General features: G+C 34.4%; 1 protein-coding gene across 11 annotated transcripts in view; it reads left to right on the top strand.

The window, feature by feature from the left end:
- LOC137821749 (binding protein) overlaps window positions 1-4,294 on the top strand; it is a 67,085-nt gene extending 62,791 nt beyond the window's left edge. For 9 of the 11 annotated variants that reach the window (XM_090295299.1, XM_068626497.2, XM_068626493.2 and 6 more), the window contains 2 exons: window positions 2,132-2,905; window positions 3,657-4,294. In XM_090295299.1, coding sequence (XP_090151425.1) covers window positions 2,132-2,823 — 692 coding nt within the window. In that variant the 3' untranslated portion in view covers window positions 2,824-2,905; window positions 3,657-4,294. Of the gene's footprint in view, window positions 1-2,131; window positions 2,906-2,986; window positions 3,294-3,656 lie in introns of those variants that run through there. The other 2 variants (XM_068626495.2, XM_068626492.2) reach the window with 1 other exon arrangement.
- Window positions 4,295-19,440: the final 15,146 nt, after the last annotated feature.

Here is a 19,440-nt window from a genome sequence, read left to right as displayed (position 1 = left end):
CGATGCCCCTTGCTCGGCTTGCGAATGTGATTACAGTCATCACGTTGAGAGACCAAAGCAAAAGAGTCATCCGCAGAAGCAAGTATATTAGCGGATGACTTACCTGGCACACATAAAAGGATAAAACAAATGGAAATAAAATTGGGCACAAGAGGGGATTCCCAAATTTGATAACGAACATGAGAGTAATCATCAAGAAGTCCATTCAAGGCCAATAACATGAAGAACTTGAACCTTTGCTCAAGTTCTTATGAAAAGAGTGGATGCAAGAGGCAATAATTCATTAAAATCATGAATAAGAGCATGAATTTTATCCAAATTTTCAGCCATTGTACCATCAAGACATCTACCGACAACAATATTGAGGAGATTTTGACACACACCATAAAGAAATTGAGTATCATTGGTGTACAACAATTTGGCTTACTCTTAGACTTCTGAGCATGTGTCATAAGCATGTAATATATTGTTTAAAGAGGACAAAATGGTAGAAATGAGAACAATGCATAATTGAGCATAAATTTCAACCAACGAGAAATCTCATTTTCAGAAATATTGGTCATACTTTGGGAAAGATGATTGACAACCTTGACTCTTAAGCCATAAGTTAATGTCTGAGGCCGAAGTATCATAATTAGTATCATCCAATTTGTCAATCGATAAATGGACATTGGCATAATTAGTATAGATGTAGATCAGGCATAGTGGCAGCAGAAGAAGAGGCCATAGATTAAATGCGAGAGAAGCACCTTAGATGAGAGAGAAAACCCTAAAAGTTCAAACAAACTTCGATCAACAAGACAAGGTCAAATCCATAACAAGGTCAATAAGGCGATCTCGTTGATATGAAGCATTGCTGGTAAAGACACCTGACCTAATGTGTCACCTTGCGCAGTAGAAAGAAGCCCAACAAACAACAGAGGGGAGGCGCATGAGAGCATGTGCAGACTTTGATTGTCGTGATCCTGTGGTGGTCGCAAGGCCTAGACAAACCTAATGGCGGTGTTGCATGTCCAAAAGACAGTAGTGGCGTTGTGACAGTGAAAAAACACTGATGAGTAGTGGATTCACCAAGAAGTCAGGGATTTTACCCTAGCTCTAGATACCATATTGAAATAAGGAAAAGAAATATATGATAAACCCTTATACACATAAGGTTATGTTTATATAGAAAATAGTCTTACAAAATATATGGGCTAAGCCCATTACATTGGCAGTTATATTTAGCATTTATATATATTCATACAAACATATAATTCCTTATTTACTTCATTTATATATATGCATACACACACACACATATATATGCATATATGCACATTAATTCTTTTGTCATAACTTTCTCCATTTTTTTCTTCCTTTCATCGAATGCACACTCAAATGGCTATACAAATAAGCATCTATATTTGGTTTATCATAAGCTTTGATATGAGTATCATATATTTGGTTTATCATGAGCTTTGAGATGCCTTTTAATCAATGCTTCAAAAATAACCAAATAAGCACCTCCCTCACATCTCATCCTCTACTCTACTCTTTTCTTTTTAACTATGCTAGTGCAATAGGTGTTATCTCACTTTTGAAAACAAATACTTTTTGTATTTCTTACTATAATAGTGTTTGTGGTCCCTGAAGTATTTTCAGAATTTCTTTTTGGTCCTCGAAAAGAAATAATCAAATATAATCAGATAGTGGCATGGGAAGTTAACATAGCCCATGTAACAACAAAGACTTGATAAAATGCAAAAAAGTTGAGAAAAAATTATTTTGTATCTAAAGAAAAATTAAAAATTGTCAACATCAAAAACATATTTAAGGGTATTTAGAATTTAAGTTTCTAGTACAAATATACAAAAAAAGAGATTGGTCTGTCTTTTTTAATCACACCAAGAATTTTAGAATAGTCCATCTTGTCAATTTATTCTAATATGTTTACTTTGTTGTTGGTTGACCGAATGAATTACAAGTTATGTGTATCTGAAGTTTGTACGGGTACTTATTATTTTTGTTTCATGGATGTAAATGTTTGATTTGACGACTTAGCTTTTCGTTAACATCTAGTATTGCACTATGATGATCAACCTTCTATTTTCTGCTTCTGTCTGACAAGAGAATGGCATTTGTGCTGCAGTTACATCTGATGGAAATATCCTTGCAACTGGAAGTTATGATACAACAGTAATGGTTTGGGAAGTTTTTCGTGGTAAAACCACAGAGAAGAGAATTCGAAACAGTCAATCTGAGCTACCCCGGAAGAATTATGTCATAATTGAAACTCCATGTCACATCCTTTGTGGGCATGATGATATAATAACTTGCTTATATGTTAGTCATGAACTTGATGTTATAATTAGTGGATCAAAAGATGGAACTTGTGTATTCCACACCTTGCGAGAAGGTCGATATGTTAGATCCTTACGTCATCCATCAGGCAGTCCAATAACAAAGCTTGTCGTCTCTCAGCGGGGCCAGATTGTAATTTATGCTGACGATGATCTTAGTTTGCACCTGTATTCAATCAATGGAAAATATCTTGCTGCCTCTGAATCCAATGGCCGCCTTAATGCAGTTCAATTGAGCAGATGTGGTGAGTTTTTGGTATGTGCAGGTGACCAGGGGCAAATTGTTGTTCGCTCTATGGACACCCTTGAAGTTGTTAAGAAATATCAAGGAGTTGGAAAGGTTATGACATCTCTGGCAGTAACCCCAGAAGAATGCTTCTTAGCTGGCACAAAAGATGGAAGCCTCCTAGTGTACTCGATTGAAAATCCTCAGATTCGTAAAACTAGCCACAACAAAAATACAAAATCAAAACTGACTTAACAGAAAATATAACAATAACATGTAGAAGGTGCATGTGGAATGTTGACTGTTAGAGCTGCCCCCATGATGATGACTGTTTGAGGTACAGCACTGCCTATTTTATGACTATTTGGTTCCTTTTTTTTTCCTTTCTCCTATGCTTAGGATTTGTTCTTGATTGCAGATTGCTTGATTATATCTATCAATCAAATAAGAATTCTGATAGACTACTTCCCAATCACTTCAGTTATCCATGATTGACGATATGTCTATTTCCAGTTGTTCCTTACGGCAATTACTGTCATGTCATTTATTGGCAGTCATTTCATATGTGATGTGACTACTTTTCTATAAATTTACATTTCTGCTGCTTCTTATCACAGCAGTATTGTTAATCGCATTTGACTTTTAAATAATCAATCTCAATTTCACATTAACCATGTAAGAAAACTATTTATCAATTGAATTATTGTAATTAATTGTTTATTGATTATTAGTTGTAATTAGTTAATGCAGGTTCTGTCTCAACTTGTAATTAAACTGGAAAAATCAGAAGTAACACCCATACTACTTGTAATGCACTTTTTGTATAGTAGGGTAACTGTTTGTTCTTGAATGCATCTCTTTTCTGAACTTTTAGTCTCTTAATAATTTAAACGTATCTCTTGAAATCAGCTTGCCGTTCAAAACATGAGCCATTAATTCGTTTGTTCATATACTTGTGCATATATATGTGTGTATGAATAATCCAAAGTATTTGATGATTGTTCTTAGCTAGTAACATACAAAATGTACTATGACGTTTCTTATATGGAAACTAATTTCCCTCGTGAATCCCACCCTATATTTTACAGGTCTTACAGGTGCACCCACTGATTAGAGACAACATATTTGGATTATGCTAAATTGCTAATATCACTTAGATGGTGGTGATCTTGTCACTTTCTTCCTTTTGACTGTTTTTTGAGTATCATTCCCATGAGGTGCTGGTGGATTCTATGAGACGAATGAGTACCACCAGCTTTAGCTGAAAATAGAAAGCATATCGACTTCTTCACACTGCAATAGAAGAACTGAGTCAATTATCGTCTACTTTCTAAACCCCGTGAGCTAATTAGATTCCTGAAAACTTCTTTTTCATGATTTAGATTATATATAGAGAGGTAAAGATTTGGGGGTTTGTCCATATATGTACATTATATTCGTTATTTCTTCAATAGAATTACTAGGATTCTTGTGCACTAAAACTGCAGCTGTATTATTATTTTGGGTTTCTCTGTTGACACTCGGATTGTACAGACAGACCTGAATGCCTTATCATACAGGCGAAAGATAACCCTCGGCGGATGTCGTGTATCTGTTGGCTAATATTGCTCATCCTGGGACTATGAAATGAAATTTAAGGATACCATACCGACAACAAATAGCTGAAAATATTGGCAAACGAAATTTATATCTCGTAAAATAGAATTTCTTGTTTCTTTGGTTAAAATATTCTTACCTCTTAATTCTGCTTTGCTCTTTCTGCTTCTTTCTTACCCATATCATCTACAGATGGGTGTTTTTACTCCTTTTTTGTCAATATATTCTTGTTGATGCACTGATAATAATAACTGCTTTATTAAATAAATAAAGTGATTCCTTAGATACAAGTCCACACTTTCTAATTTGGCCGGGGCAATTTACTAAGAGCATCTCTATTAAAGGAATTGTTCTATGATGTCTTAATTTAGGGTTTTTGATCATGATGGGTTATTTTTTTTGCTTTTTACCAAAATGATGTCTGTTTAAAAAAAATTACAAATTTAGGCAAGTCGTGTCAATTTGGCACAACTTCTTATGCACAAATTGTTTCAATTTGACACGACTCTGTCATGTCATACTGAAGTCGTGTCAAGTTGGCACGACTTCTGCCACGTCATATTTTTTTTTAAAAAAAATTATTGGTTATATATTGGGTAGTAAGTTATGTAATCTTAAAAATTAATTTGATACATAACTTTATAAGAGTGTTAGTTTTAAGAAACAAAAAATTGGATAATTGTATATGGATCATGTCCGACATCATTAAATATCAAAAAAATTGCATTTAGATAGTAGGAAATCATGTCTGGAGACAATATCCACAAGAGTTAATGGCTCAAAGTTTGTATAAGTTGATTATCCAAACATGATCCATATACAATTATTCAATTTTTTGTTATTTAAAACTAACACTCTTAGAAAATTATGTATCAAATTAATTTTTAAGATTACATAATTTACTACCCAATATATAAACAATAAAATTAAAAAAAATATATATGACGCGGCAGAAGTCGTGTCAAGTTGACACGAGACATGGCAAAGTCGTGTTTAATTGGGATGATTTGTGCATATGAAGTCGTGCTGAATTGGCACGACTTGCTTAAATTTATAATTTTTTTTAAACGGATCTCATTTTTGGTAAAAAAATAACCTCATCATAGTCAAAATCCCCTTGATTTAATTTGTGCGTGTTTTAATGTTACATTTAAAAAAATATTATTGTAATGCAAGAGTATTATAATGTTTTATTTGATTGGTGGTAGAAATATATTTTTCAAGATAGAAAAATAAAATATTCTTATGATCTAGGGTTTTAGTTAAGACTCTTAATTTTTGTTTCATGTTAATATACTCCAATGTAAATGTCTTCTAAAACCCAAATTTTAATCTTATGATTCAGTGTCTGAGCTTGTGTAAATAAAAATTATTAGATGTAGATCCTCTTTTTTAAATATGCATTATTTTCTTTATAAATTATTTAATAGCTGAAATTTGTTAGATGTATTTGTGAATTAATAAGGATTTGAGGCATATGATTTAATTTGATCAATTTTCTTATCTGGTTTCGGTTGTATTGGTGGACACAAGTTGTCAGTCGATAAATTATATTGAAGGTTTTTTACGATATTAGCTATTATTTTTAAAAGTAAATAATATTTATCAATATCACGATATAATTGCATAGTGGAAAAGGATTAAATAGCTATTCAAGTCAATTAACCTGAGATGAGGAATTTTAAGAGTATGTTATTTGTATAAGAAATTTAGATATTTGAATATATGAAATTAGTTTATGCTTACTTTAATGAAGTTCAATACTAAAAGTTCAATTTTTTTTTGTTTTGCAAAATAGTGAAAATTAATTACTTAACCCAAATTGGTAATTTAAAATTTAAAATTTGAATTAATTTATTTGAATATACTATCTAAAAAATGAGTCGAAAAAATAATAAGCTTTCTTCATTGTATTAAACCCTAAACAAGACTTTGGGAATTGGGTACGTGTGAGAATGAGGGAAAACTCTTGATATATCTAAAAGATCCTGAAACAAGAAATAGGATTTTAAAGTCAGTTAAAGAAGCAGGGGATAATATGGGTTATCCATGAGAATACTATCTACGAATGTAAGAGATTTTGAAGATACATCACGGATCTAATTAGGTATGATGGTGTTAAAATGGTAGGGTTACATAAAAATGCAAACATTTAATAGAGAAAAATGTTGCTAGGGACAATGATATTGATTTTTTGTATAGTGAACCAATTAACGGGACAGGAGGGATTCTAATAGTATGGCACAATAATTATTTTCAATATTTTACATCATTAATAGATGGTTCATGGTATTTATCGGGGTCTTCAAGGAGAATAATATCTTAGTTGTTATTGTGAATGTGTACTTTTCATGTAATTTGCAAGTGAAAATATAAATGTGGAAAGATTAAAATTTGTTAGATGAAGGGAAGCTTGTAATTCATGTTGTGTCTTGGGAGATTTTGACTGAAGGTGAACAGAGGGGGATAAACCATGATAAAAGTTTGGAGGTGGTTGATATCCCATGTATTGACGAAAATTATACATGGTATAGACCTAATGGTAAGGCTAAGAGCAGGCTCGATAGATTTTTAACTTCCTTTGAATGGTTGCAGCATTGGCCTTACTATATGTACTAGACAAATAGATATTTGATAACTATGCTTTGGTGCTAAAACCAAAGGTGATGGATTGGGGTCCAAAACCGTTTAGATTTCTTGATATTTGGCAGGAAGATAAGGAGTTTGGCAGCTTTGCTAAAAGTAAATGGGAGACAAATTCCAAGTGCTAAAAAAGAAATTGAAAATGTTAAAGAGTGATTTTAAAGGGTGGAATGAAGAGGTTTTTGGGTATACGGCATGATCACAAGAGTTTGTAGATAACCTGGATGGAAATCAGATTAGGGAATGAAGAGAGCTTTTGAGCCAACTACAGGTTATTAACATGAAAAATGAATTCATCTTACAACAAAATCAAGACCATTATTGATTAAACAAGGTGATTCCAATTTCAGGTATTTCCATGCGACAATTAAATGGAGAAGGATGACAAATGAGATTAAAAGAGTACATTGTCTTAGTTCCGACACATGGATGGAAGATCCAAACATCGTGAAGGAGATGGTTAAAGAGTTCTACAAAAATAAGATGTTGGTTGCATGGATATAGGGGTTAGGTTGGATAATGTTAAATTTAAAGCACTAACGGATTCAGATAACTTGATGTTGGTTGAATATTTTGAGGAGAAAGAAATTAAGGATGCTATTTGGGATTGTGATAGTAGTAAAATCCCTATCCCAGATGGAATAACTTTTAGTTTTATCAAGAAGTATTGGAATCTACGCAGTAAAATACATTCATAAAGAGGGGAAGATTTCGAAGGGATGTAATGCATCATTCATAACGATGATTTCAAAATATGAGAACCCTCAATGTCTAGAAGAGTATACACCTATCTCACTTGTAATGTGTTTATACAAGACTTTGGCTAAAGTGTTATCTAGAAGGATTAAAAAAGTGATTGAAAAGGTGATCGACAGTCAGGTTTTTTTTATCTAATAGAGGGTTATTAGACAACATCCTCCTTGTAGTGAACGAGGTTGTGGATGAGTTGAGAAGGAAAAGGACAAGTGGGGTGATTGTTAAGCTCGATTACAAAAAGGCATACGACTCGGTAAATTGGGAGTTCTTATTCTACATGATGGACAAATTAAGGTTTGTTGGAAAATGGATACATTAAAGCAGAGCCTGTTTAGAATCTGCTACTATCTTTGTATTGGTAAATGGTAGCCCAACAAAAGAGTTCAAACCCTCTAGAGGCCTTAAATAGGGGGACCCGATGGCACCTTTTTTGTTCCTGATTGTGGCGCAAGGGTTGGCTGGGTTGGTAAGACAAGCGACAAGAAAAAACTTGTTTTCAGGAATTAAAGTTGGGGACAAAAATGTAGAAGTGAATTTACTACAGTTTGTTGATGACACCCTTTTCATGTGAATCCAATGTGCGAAACACCATGACTATTAAGGTTATGCTAAGATGTTTTGAATTAAGTTCTAGCTTTAGAGTAAACTTTCACAAAAGTAAAATAGGCATAATTGGAGAAGATAGGAATGTGGTGAATAGGTACTCTGAAAATAATCCACTGCAACCAAATGGATTTACCTTTCACCTACTTAGGCCTACCTATTGGTGGTAATCCATTTAAGAGTTCCTTCTAGGAGCCTGTGCTATCAAAGATCAGAAAGAAACTTTCGGTGTGGAAAGGGAAGAATTTATCCTTCACAAAAAAAGTTTGTCTTATAAAATATGTTATTATTTTCATATCATTGTTCTTCTTATCTTCTTTTAAAGCCCCAATAGGAGTATGTAAGGAAATCACAAAACTACAAAGAAAGTTCATGTGGGGTGGGGTGTGGAAGGAAATAAAATCGTTTGGATTAGCTAAGATAAAATTTGTAAACCAAAAGAGGGGCAGGCTTGGTATAAGACGCATTGACCTGTTTAATATGGCACTTTTGGTAAAATGGTTATGGAGAATGGGATCCCTTGAGTCTGTGGAAGGATGCCCTAGAGTCTAAATATGGATCGTGGAGGATGGTAAACTCAAGTACACTGGTTCGAAAAAAGTATAAATCTAGATGGTGGAATGATTTATCCAAAGTTAGCCTCTCAAATCAGGGAAGCAGATGGTTCAACTCAAATCTGGTTTGGCAAGTATGGTCCGGGGAAAAGTTCAAATTTTGGGAAGATGAGTGGTTAGAAAATTCTCAGCTCAAAGAGAGATACACCAAAATTTACAATAACTCCTTGCTTAAAGATAGCCTTATAGGTAGCTTTGGAAGGTGGTCTAGTGAGTGGGATTTTTGTTGGAGAATAGGGTGATTCGAGTGGGAAAAACTTATGGTAGAAGATTTTATGTCATGCTTGTCACAAGTTTCCCTACATTTAGAAAAAGAGGATTTATGGTTATGGAACGACCCCCCCTCCTACAGTTTCTTGGTAAAATCTGGTTATAAAAGGTTAGCAAATCATGGAACTGAGGGTGTAATCGAGTCGTTTGCACATGTTTGGAATCTAAAGGTTTTACCATCGGCTCAGTTTTATGTGTGGAGGGCTTTATCGGATTGGATAGCAACTAAGTTGAAGTTACACAAAAGGGTTTAATGTTGAGGGATACATTATATGCGTTATGTGGGAGGAAAGAGGAGTCAACTTCACACATTCTTGTTTCATGTAAGGTATCCACTATAGTTTGGAATATGCTTGGAATTAGCTCGGTGAACCACAATGAGTTGGTTAATCATTTTGAATAGTTTTAATGTATCTGCTTTAATAAAGAAGGAAATAGATTGTGGAAAGCGTATAAGTCTCTATGATATGGTGTATCTGGAAGCATAGAAACAAGTTTATCTTCAATCAAGCAAAGATAGATGTAGTGGAAATCCTTACCATGACACAAGTTCAATCATGGACATGGATGAGACATAAAATAAGAAAAGTCAAGTTCTTTTTTTCTGATTGGATCTTATCCCCCTTAATCTGCATTAACATGGCAACAAAATAATTTGTTTGTATTAAAAGCTTTATTTGCTTCATATTTGATTGTTTTTACTGTTTGGTGTTAATGGTTTTGAATGATATTTTGTTGCATGTATCGTTATTGAGAAATAGTTTTAGTTATGCTTTGGTATCTTTGAACTAGCTGAAATGTGTGGAAGGTTAAGTTTTATGGTGCATGGTATGCTATGAATGAGACGTGTTTTGTTGCAAAGAAGTTTTGATGACATTGGAACCATAAGGTTAAAATTTCATAAGATGAAACATTGTGGAAGGTGAGGATGAAAGGTGCATGATGATTACAAGACTTGCAAAAGGTAACATAGGATTATCTAGATCACGAAGATTAGTTTTGGTGTAATTTATAAGTAAGTTTATATGCATATTTTGTTATGTTTGGAAGAGGTGACTATCCTTTTGAAGTTTATACAAGTAAGTTATAGCTTTGTTTGGTTTGTTCTTATATTTTTTTGAAGTTTGTAAAAATCCTATGAAATAGGATATCAGGTGGCATGGTTGTGTCATTTGTACCAGGGTTGAAATACCCCTGAAGTATTCCTTTTAATTATTATTTTATTTTTTGTTGAAAAAAAATTCAATTAAAGAGTAATGGTGGGATTTATGTTAGAATTCGTTAAATTGAGAATCAAGTATGTTGTCTGAAATTTAATATGTAAAAGGCAATCATCGTCTGAATGTTTTTCATGTGGTAATTTTATATAATCATCATTTTTGCACAATATATTTGGGGATAATAAATGTTATTAATTGTGTGTCCTAGTTCAAGTGAGGTCAACCTATTTATAGTGTAAGTTATTGCACCCTATTAGCGAAGGTCCTTCTGTTAATTAATTGTGTTAGTTTGACATGGTCGAATTATCGGGTTTAGTATAATAATAAGGGATGTGGTGGACTGAATGGTGTTTGACCATGTACAATACATTTTGCTTCCACACTTGAAAAATGTAAAGCTTTGTAAAGTATTTTGACTAGATGTCTTCAAGCTCAGGTGCCTAGGTGTGAGATGTTCTAGAAGGTCCTTTGTTTTGTGTTATATAAGTAATGATGTGATGTTTCATTGGGATACGTGAAAAAGGGTGTAATTATTGTATTGTAAACGATCCAACTATTGAGGAATAGTTGTAACACGAATTTCTCCCTATAAATAGGGGTTTTTTTTGTTGGGACCACTACTTTGATCTATATACCAAATAGTGGTTAGGTGTCGAGAATTTTTTGTCTACAAGGTTAGTTATAAAGGGTCACTGATAAATTCCCCGATATAGGTGGTTATCTATTGTAAAGTCTTTTGTGTTTAGGGTTTCCATGTTGAAGAGCGATGTTGAGGTTAGTATTGGAGGATTAGTCTACGTGTAGCATCTAGGTGTTGTTGACCTCTTTGGCATGTGTACCTAAATTTGTCGTGAAGTCGACAAAGCATTGAGATTTTATGGAGGCCTTTTAACTCATACTTAATGTTAAATTAGGATAGTTTTATGGACCAGTTGATCATTCTTCCTGGTGTGGCTTAAACAAGACCTTACTTATTGGATCATTTGTTAATACAACAACTTGGTGGTTCTAGAAGTAAGGCCTCAAATGCCTTGTTGTCTCGACTCCTTGTAGGCCTCGGTTGATGAAGTAGGCGGGTCTTTGTTCCTTATTTATTTCTTGTACCAAGGCCAAGTTGGTAGGTACACTGTGATGGGATATTCGAGCAATGGTTTCTGGATTATTAGGGGGAATGCCAACATGTTCTTAATGCCAAAGAAAATCTGTTTGCATTAGGTTGTCCAATTGAACTTGGACTTCTTCTTCATCAAGTGGATAATCAGCCTCATCTTTTTGCCAACTTTGGTAAGAAGCGGGATAGGGACGTGAGTCTGCCAACAAGCCTCCAAACTTCTTTGATGTCACCTGGACTGTGCATCTCAACTATTTCTTGGAATTTGTCTGGGTTGACTTCGATTTTTGTGGGTCAACATGAAACCTAAGAACTTCCCCCTTCGACGTAGAATATGCATTTCTTCAAGTTGAGTTTGAGGTTGTACATTTTAAGGGCTTTAAATACTTCTCTTTGGTTATTTTCGTGCTTCTAGTATGATTCAAACTTAACTACCATGACGTCAACATACATTTTGACATTTCATCTAATCAACCCCTTGAAAATTGTGTCTATTAGTGTTTGATAAGTGTCTTCTGCGTTCTTTAAACTGAACACCATTACCTAATAAAAGTAATTGGCGTCATTTATCATGAACATGATTTTCTCCTTGTCTCTCAGGTGCATTCGAATCTGATTGTAGCCAAAATATGCATCAAGGAAGTTGAGAATTTTGTGCCCGATCACTCCATCAACTAGATAGTCTATGTTCGACAACGAGTACATGTTTTTTGGGCATGCCTTATTGAAGTTAGTGCACATTTGTCATTTTTCACTTCAATTTTTTACCATTACTACATTTTTCAGCCACATCGTGTACTTCTCCATAGTGATGAACCTGACTTTCAATAAATTTTCGACCTCTTGCCTTGTTACCTCCCTCTTTTTGTTCCCTAACTTTCTTTTCTATTGGGGTCACAGGGTGTACCTTTCATTTGTTTGTGAGCTAGTGGGATATGATGCTTGGGTCCATTGCCAACATTTTTGTGGTAGTCCCATGTAAATAATTTGGTGTTATCCATTAGGATCTTTACCAACGTCTCGACCCTGGTCGGAGACAAAGATGTGCCTAAGCGTGGCGTCTTGGCACTGACGTGGTATGACCTGGACCTCCTATCTCTATAATTGTGCTTTCCTTATCCAGTTGCATCTGGAAGTAGTTGTTCATTATGGAATTAAGGCTTACAAGCTCCACCGCACTCATACCTAGCATACGATCTTCGATCTTCTGGTGTGGTATGACATGGACCTCTTATCTCCATAATTGTGCTTCCCTTTGGAAGTCGTTGTTCATTATGGAATTGACGTCTACAAGTTCCACCGCACTTATACATGATACTTGGCAAACAGTCTTTGGTCTTCATTGCTAGACCTTTCATATGGACATTGGTGACATAGCATTCACTGGTCATCATTTGGTCAACATGGATTGTTACAATGTCTACCGAGAATGGAAACTTCATGACGAGATGTGGCGTGGATATGATTGTTAGAATGTGTGGCCAAAACAAGAGGGGGTGGAATTTAATTTTCTCAAAGTTTGAAAGTAGAGTGAAAAGTTCTAAAAAATTAACCAATTGATTTTCTGCTTAACTAAATAAAAGTTTAGTTTTAGTGTTCTTTACAGAAATTCAACCGATTATTTTCTCGAAACAAGAGGTTGTTTATACTAGCTGAGAAAGAACAATTATTAAAATAATGTATAAGAGAAGAGATAGAGAGAATCACACAAAAAAGTTTATATTGGTTCACTCTTAACCAAAAGCTACATTCAGTCATCAGCTAACCACTGAGAATTCACTAAGTAACTAAAGCAAGATTACAAACACACACCAAGAGTGATCTTGAACCCCTCGAGAACACACCACTCCTTGGCAACACCACAGTTTTCATAAACCCTTTCTGAAACTTCCTTACACAAAATTAAACAAAAATACAATGTTCAAAGTAAAGGAAATAGAGTACACATGAGCTTTTCAAAGCAGTATTATAGAAGTTTACAAACCCAATCCTATTTCACACATAAGTGATGATCTAAAGCTCTTGATCTCTCTTGAAAACGTTTTCAATAAACTTTCTTTCTTAGATGCTTGAAAAGATTATAAAACAGTCTTTATATAGACTCAAGGAAGTTGTTAAAATTGTTAGACCATAATTCAAAAGCAGTTGGAATCATTTAAAAATAGTTTCAAACACTTAACATAATTTTGTTATAAAAACAACAAATTATTTTCCAAAACAACATATTGAAATAATATTTCATAAAAACAACCAGTTGTTTTATTGAAATAACCAGTTGTTTCAGTTTGACAACAAAGACAAAATAAAGCCAATTTTTTCCAAAATATTTTGAAAACCACTAGGTGTCAAACAAATAGTTGTTTCGACAGTTCAACAGGTAGAAAAACTTGTTTTAGCCTTAATACCTTTGAGTAGCAGCTTTTCCAAATGGTTGATTTGAAAAACAACTGACTAAAATTTCTCAACTTTTAAAAAAACATTTATTTTAAAAGAGATTAAGAGTTAAGTGAGCTTGGATCAATACAAGATGTGAATTAACAAGTCAAAAACTACTAGACAACACATACATAGCAACAAGTTCTTCAAGTCTTCCACACAGATTTGGAGGCATCAAAGCATCTTGTTCAACATATATTGCATAAAATGTCGATGTCAACAATAAGGTATTAGATTTTGATTGTGTGAATGTTCAACAATCTCTCCCCAAACTTCGTATACAAGTCTATAAACCCCTTAGTGTTTGCCATCTCTCTGAAGAATATAAGAATATGCTCATAATGTTTCTAGATGTTGGCCTCAGATAATTGCAGCTTCTTAAAAGTTTCCAACACAAAATATCCACTAAACTTCCTTGATCAACCAAATGGCCGCAAACTGCTCGATCTCGATCATTACCATCATAGGATCGTCTTGCAATGGTTGATGCCTTTGAAGTCGACATCCACAAATATGATCGACGACATCCTCCGAGGAGTGGACGCCACCAAGTTTATTGATTACACTATTCGGAGATGGCATTTTCAAGTAGTAGTTCATGCTCTGCCTCCTACAAAACCTCCAATAACGATGTAACCCCTATTAAGGGTGTATCCCTTGTATCTTTTGTCATTTGGCCTGCCTTGGCCTATCATCCTTCCGACAATAGTTGTCATCTCGGTGATAGGCATCGATTTCTTTCCTCTTGCATGAGGGATTGAGTCCTATCACGAGGTTCGACACCTTATACGAACTTCTTGAGGTTCCTGACCTGTATTAGCTCCTCGATTGAGTGGCCAAAATTGTGATGGTATCATCATTGCTTCCTTGTCTCAACGTTCAAAGGAGTTGGTACCTTTATGGGAATGAGAATGAGCTCAGAACTGAGGGCCTTTTCAAGAATATGACTCTGGTGTGTTTAGGGTGTGTATCTTGAGAATTTGGATGGTTCTGGGTCTATGATCATGGGCCCGCCATGTTGTTTCCCATATTTCTTAGTTTTTTTTCTATTTGTAGTTGTCTTGGCCTTTGCATTGTTTTGGAATTCTCGCAATTCTTCTAATTTCGTGAATTTCGTGAATTCTCGCAATAACTCGTCTATGTCTGCTGCTAGCCTTTTGCACAAGCTATCAGCGAATGGTCTCAGTCACAGAGTCGTGCCATGTGATGTAGGGTTACTTCAAGATTCGAGTTATGAATGTTGAGAGTTATCTTTTTGAATTTCTCCGTGAAAGTTCAAAGTGGTTTGCCCTTCTCTTAGTGAATGTTGACTAAGATAATGGATGTCAAATGGTGGGGTAGACTCGTCGCGAATTGAGTTTCAAATTTGGTTGCTAGTGTATTGAAGCAATCAATAGTTAATGTGGGTAGGTGAGGGAATTGGTTGCATGCTTTACCCTTTAGAGATGTGGGAAAAACTTGACATATAACGACATCGTTTGTGATGCATAGAATCATTTATGTTGTATAAACATCATTGTGTCTGTTGGGGTCGACTGTTTCGTCATATCGATCTATACTTAGCCCTTCCAACTTGGGGCCAAGGGTAACCTAGCTTCCATTATCTCGTTGATAAAGGGGTATCCACGAACTTCTCCTATTATTCCAAGGTGTGGGTTGAGGTGTTTGGCTTGGATTCATCCTTCTGACCGTCAGCCTCCAACGGTCAAACATCGCAGATGGGAACGTCAGAAGGGTTACCTTTGGCAGGCTATCTTGACTAGATTCATTGTTAAAGGGTGTCTGCGATCCCCCGGCCAACTTTCTCTTCATCTTTTCATTCTCCTCCGAGAGAGCTAGAATTTCCTCTTCATTTTTTAGCCTCATCTCGACCATCTCACTTTGAAAGGCTAATAGTAGGACTATGTGTTTGTTTTCCATTTTCTTGTTATCATTAGGTTTTCTCCTCGTACTTACCATAAAGTCTTATATGTCCTTCTCGCCCTGGGTGGGCGCCAATTGTTCTCATATGGGTCGTGAGGTCTTGTCCCTTTGATGATGAATACTTATCAGTGTTGATACCTATAAGGTTTCGGTTCTTTGTCTTCAATCTTGGTTTGTGGCAGAGTGGGAGTACCTATAAAAGGTCCTCTGTGTTGATCAAGAGTGATCAAATGCTTTGAAGAATTTAAATTATGCTTTGAAGAATCCAAATCCTTTGTGCTTGATGTAAGGTTGTGTTGTTGTTGTGTTTTGGGAGGGATCTGGGTAGTTTTATATGTAATCCACTCCTTTGTTGAATCTAAAGCTAATGTGTTTTAAATCCTTTTTAAAATAAAGTGTTTTTCAAACTAAGTGAAAAATAACCTGTTGTTTTGTCGAATCAACCGCTTGTTTTACTCTTAGGAGTTTTTGAAAAGGTTGAAAACTGTTTAAGTTTGGTTGACTTAACTGCCAAACTAAACATCGGTTGTTTCAACCGATTGTTTCTTTGAAAATCCTAACAGAATTCTATTTTGGTCGTTAAATGTACTTTAAATGATTTCCAACTGAATACGCTCCTTCATTAAATGCTTTGACCAATCTTTGGAAAATATAAATAGTTTGTTTATGTTTTCAAACAAAAAATAGAAACAGATTTGAGTTTTTCAGTTGTGAAAGAGTTGATTCAAGATTTGAACATTCACATCAAAGCTTTGAGTTTTCTAAGAGAGTGGAATAGGATTGCATTTTGTATTGATTTCAAATTGTTCTATAAACAAGTGTAATCTCTTCTCAACCTTCTGTATTTCTGGTGTTGTGTTACCAAGGAGTGTTGTGTGCACTTGAGGTGGTTAAGATTAATACTCTTGGTGTGTGAATTGTCAAAGTGAGTGTGTTTCTTGAAGGGTTAAAGGTCACTGTTTTGGTGGATTGTGTGTTGTAATCTGGTTTGATTACTTAGTGGATTACCCAGTGGTTTTCTAGGGACTGGATGTAGCTCTTGGTTTAGGAGTGAACCAGTATGAACTGTTGGTGTATCTTTCTCTTACCCTTAAACTCATTTACATTCTGTTTTTAGTTTTTACTAGTATAAACAACCGATTAATTCGCAGAAACAATCGATTGTTTTTCTATTGCCTTGCTGTTTTATTGATCTTGTTCTTGGCTAACCTGATTTCTGTTCTGGATTCATACAAAGAATTTTGTTAAAGATTAAAAAGATTTCAAAAACCCCTCTTAAACAATTCACCCCCCCTACCCTCTCATTTAAGGCCATATATTCTAACACTTTGATGCTTAAGTTAGTATCTAGTATTCGATGGTTTGTGATAATAAACGTTATTAGGTATGTACCTTGGCTCGAGTGAGGTCAACCTATTTATAAGGTCGAGTTGGGTCTGCGAGTTATTTGGCCATATTAGGGAAGGTAATAAATCGTGTTAGTCTAATATGGTCGACTTATTGTGTTAGGATTGATGGCTAGAACAAGAGGGGGTGAATTGTTTATAAAATATTTTCACAAATACTTTCCTTAGAATGAATCTTTAATAATCAACTCAGAAAAGCAATTCAGAAATCCAATCCAATAGACAAACAAAAACTGATATCAGAATTATAATCAGTTAAAATGACGATTTAACCGATTGTTTATGACAACGAAAAATATCAAACAGTTATGGAGAGAAAAGATAGAAAGAATTACACACAAGGTTTATACTGGTTCACTCAATTCCATAGCTACATCCAGTCCTCAGTCAAACCACTGAGTATTTCACTATGTAACCAATCACATATTACAAACACACACCACAAAGAGGTAACTTTGAATCCCACAAAGCCTACTCACCCTCTTTGCACACAGCCAACACCTCAAGCCAGAATCACACTGACTTTACAGGTTTTTACAACAATTTTACAGAGTGTAATATGAACAATTACAAGAAACTATAGAAGGGTAGAAAACACCTGGAATTACAGTACACCAGAAACCCTATTGATCAGTTCTTGAATCACAGCAAAGCCTAAAAGCAATCTTGCTAAACTTAGAAAAACACATTTTCACAAACAGTTGGTAATCTCTCAAATCGATTTCAAATCAGAGTATAAAACTTCTCTTATTCATCAATCTCTAAACGTTTGAAGGAAGACTATTTTTATAATCCTAGAAAAGCTACCGTTGAAGGCAGATTTGAACAACTAAATCAGTTAAAACAAGTTTTCAAAAAGTTGTTATGAAAACTTACATTTAATCGGTTAAAACTGCGATTTAACCGGTTGAATGACTTTGACAGCTAAGTGATTCAAAAAAACAGTTTCAAAACTTCTTTGTCAGCTAAGTGACAAACAACCGATTGTCTCGAAACTTTAATCTGTTGTTTTTCCCTTTGCATGAAAAAACACTTTAATCTTTAAAACAAATTGAAATAAGCTTTGTTTGAGAATCAAGATTGATCTTACAAAGATTCTAAACCCCCATAACAAAAACTAAATATAAAACACAACACAGCTTCAGGCTTCATGAGGACTTGACACATCAAAGTTTCCCATCTTCAACATATTGTGCTTAATGTAATAACATAAGGGATGTAGTGAACTGAAGGGTGTTCGATCACATATAGTACATTAAATGTTACTATTTGTTATGTTTCTCTCTTTTGTCTATTTGAATATGTTGTTAGGATTAATTGCATGGTTAGATAAGTTTTTTGTTTTAAATTTCGCATTATTGAGATATTTTACCTTTGTGTTGTTAACCAAATAAAAAATTTGGACATTTTTATTTTTATTTTATGGATATTGCATTTTATAGTCTTTTAATTCAAACCAAAATTGAAAATCAAATAAAATTTGTTCTTCTAAAATTTTTCGTTTTAATTCTAGTTGATATAAGAAGTAAGTCTAAATTATTATGCTTTATGCTTTTATAAATTTCAGATTGAAAATATTTCAATGAGAAGAACAATTCAAGACATGGAGAATCAATATGAGAGATTTACTCAAGGAACAAAGGGTATATGGACTTTTTTTGAATATAAATCACATAGAGAGGCATGTTATGAAGAAGATGGAGAAACCAAATTATATGATGATTTTGTTATCATTGTCAAATAAGGCAGTTTTTGAAGATAAACCATACATAGAAAGAGGTCTGCTCTAGAGGTGATGGAGAAAAGGACTTATAGGATAATTTTGCTATAGTTGTAAAATGAGGTCTTTTTTAAGGTTGTAAAGAATAAGACTTTTGCAGTGTTGTAGTTGAAGCTAGAGGATCCCTTTATGACAAAGTTAATTTGTAACAACTCTTTTATTGAAAAGGATGTTATTTAGGTTACCATGCTTGATGGGCTTATTAAAGTGGTAACATTTTTATGGCCAGTGACATATTTTGCAAAGCATATGCTATAGGCTCTGCTCTATACGGATAAAGATGTATGATAAAATTATTCATATATTGACTAATGTTTGTTATGTCTCGGACTTGAAGAATTATATATCTGTTTGTAGTAATAAATATGAAGTTATAGGTGTTGTGAGTGTGTTTCAAAGTTGAAGAAAAAACTTATATTCACTAAAGTCTTTGATTTGAAGGGTCATAAGTGTTGTGAGGAGAGTGATGCAAAACAGGGGGAATGACGTTGTTGTGATGTAAAGATCCAGGGAA

Source organism: Phaseolus vulgaris, chromosome 9 (genome assembly GCF_051622355.1).
Source record: "Phaseolus vulgaris cultivar YP4 chromosome 9, ASM5162235v1, whole genome shotgun sequence".
Classification (NCBI taxonomy): domain Eukaryota; kingdom Viridiplantae; phylum Streptophyta; class Magnoliopsida; order Fabales; family Fabaceae; genus Phaseolus; species Phaseolus vulgaris.
The sequence above is the reverse complement of the archived record's forward strand: the minus strand, read 5'-3'. Positions and strand labels throughout refer to the sequence as shown.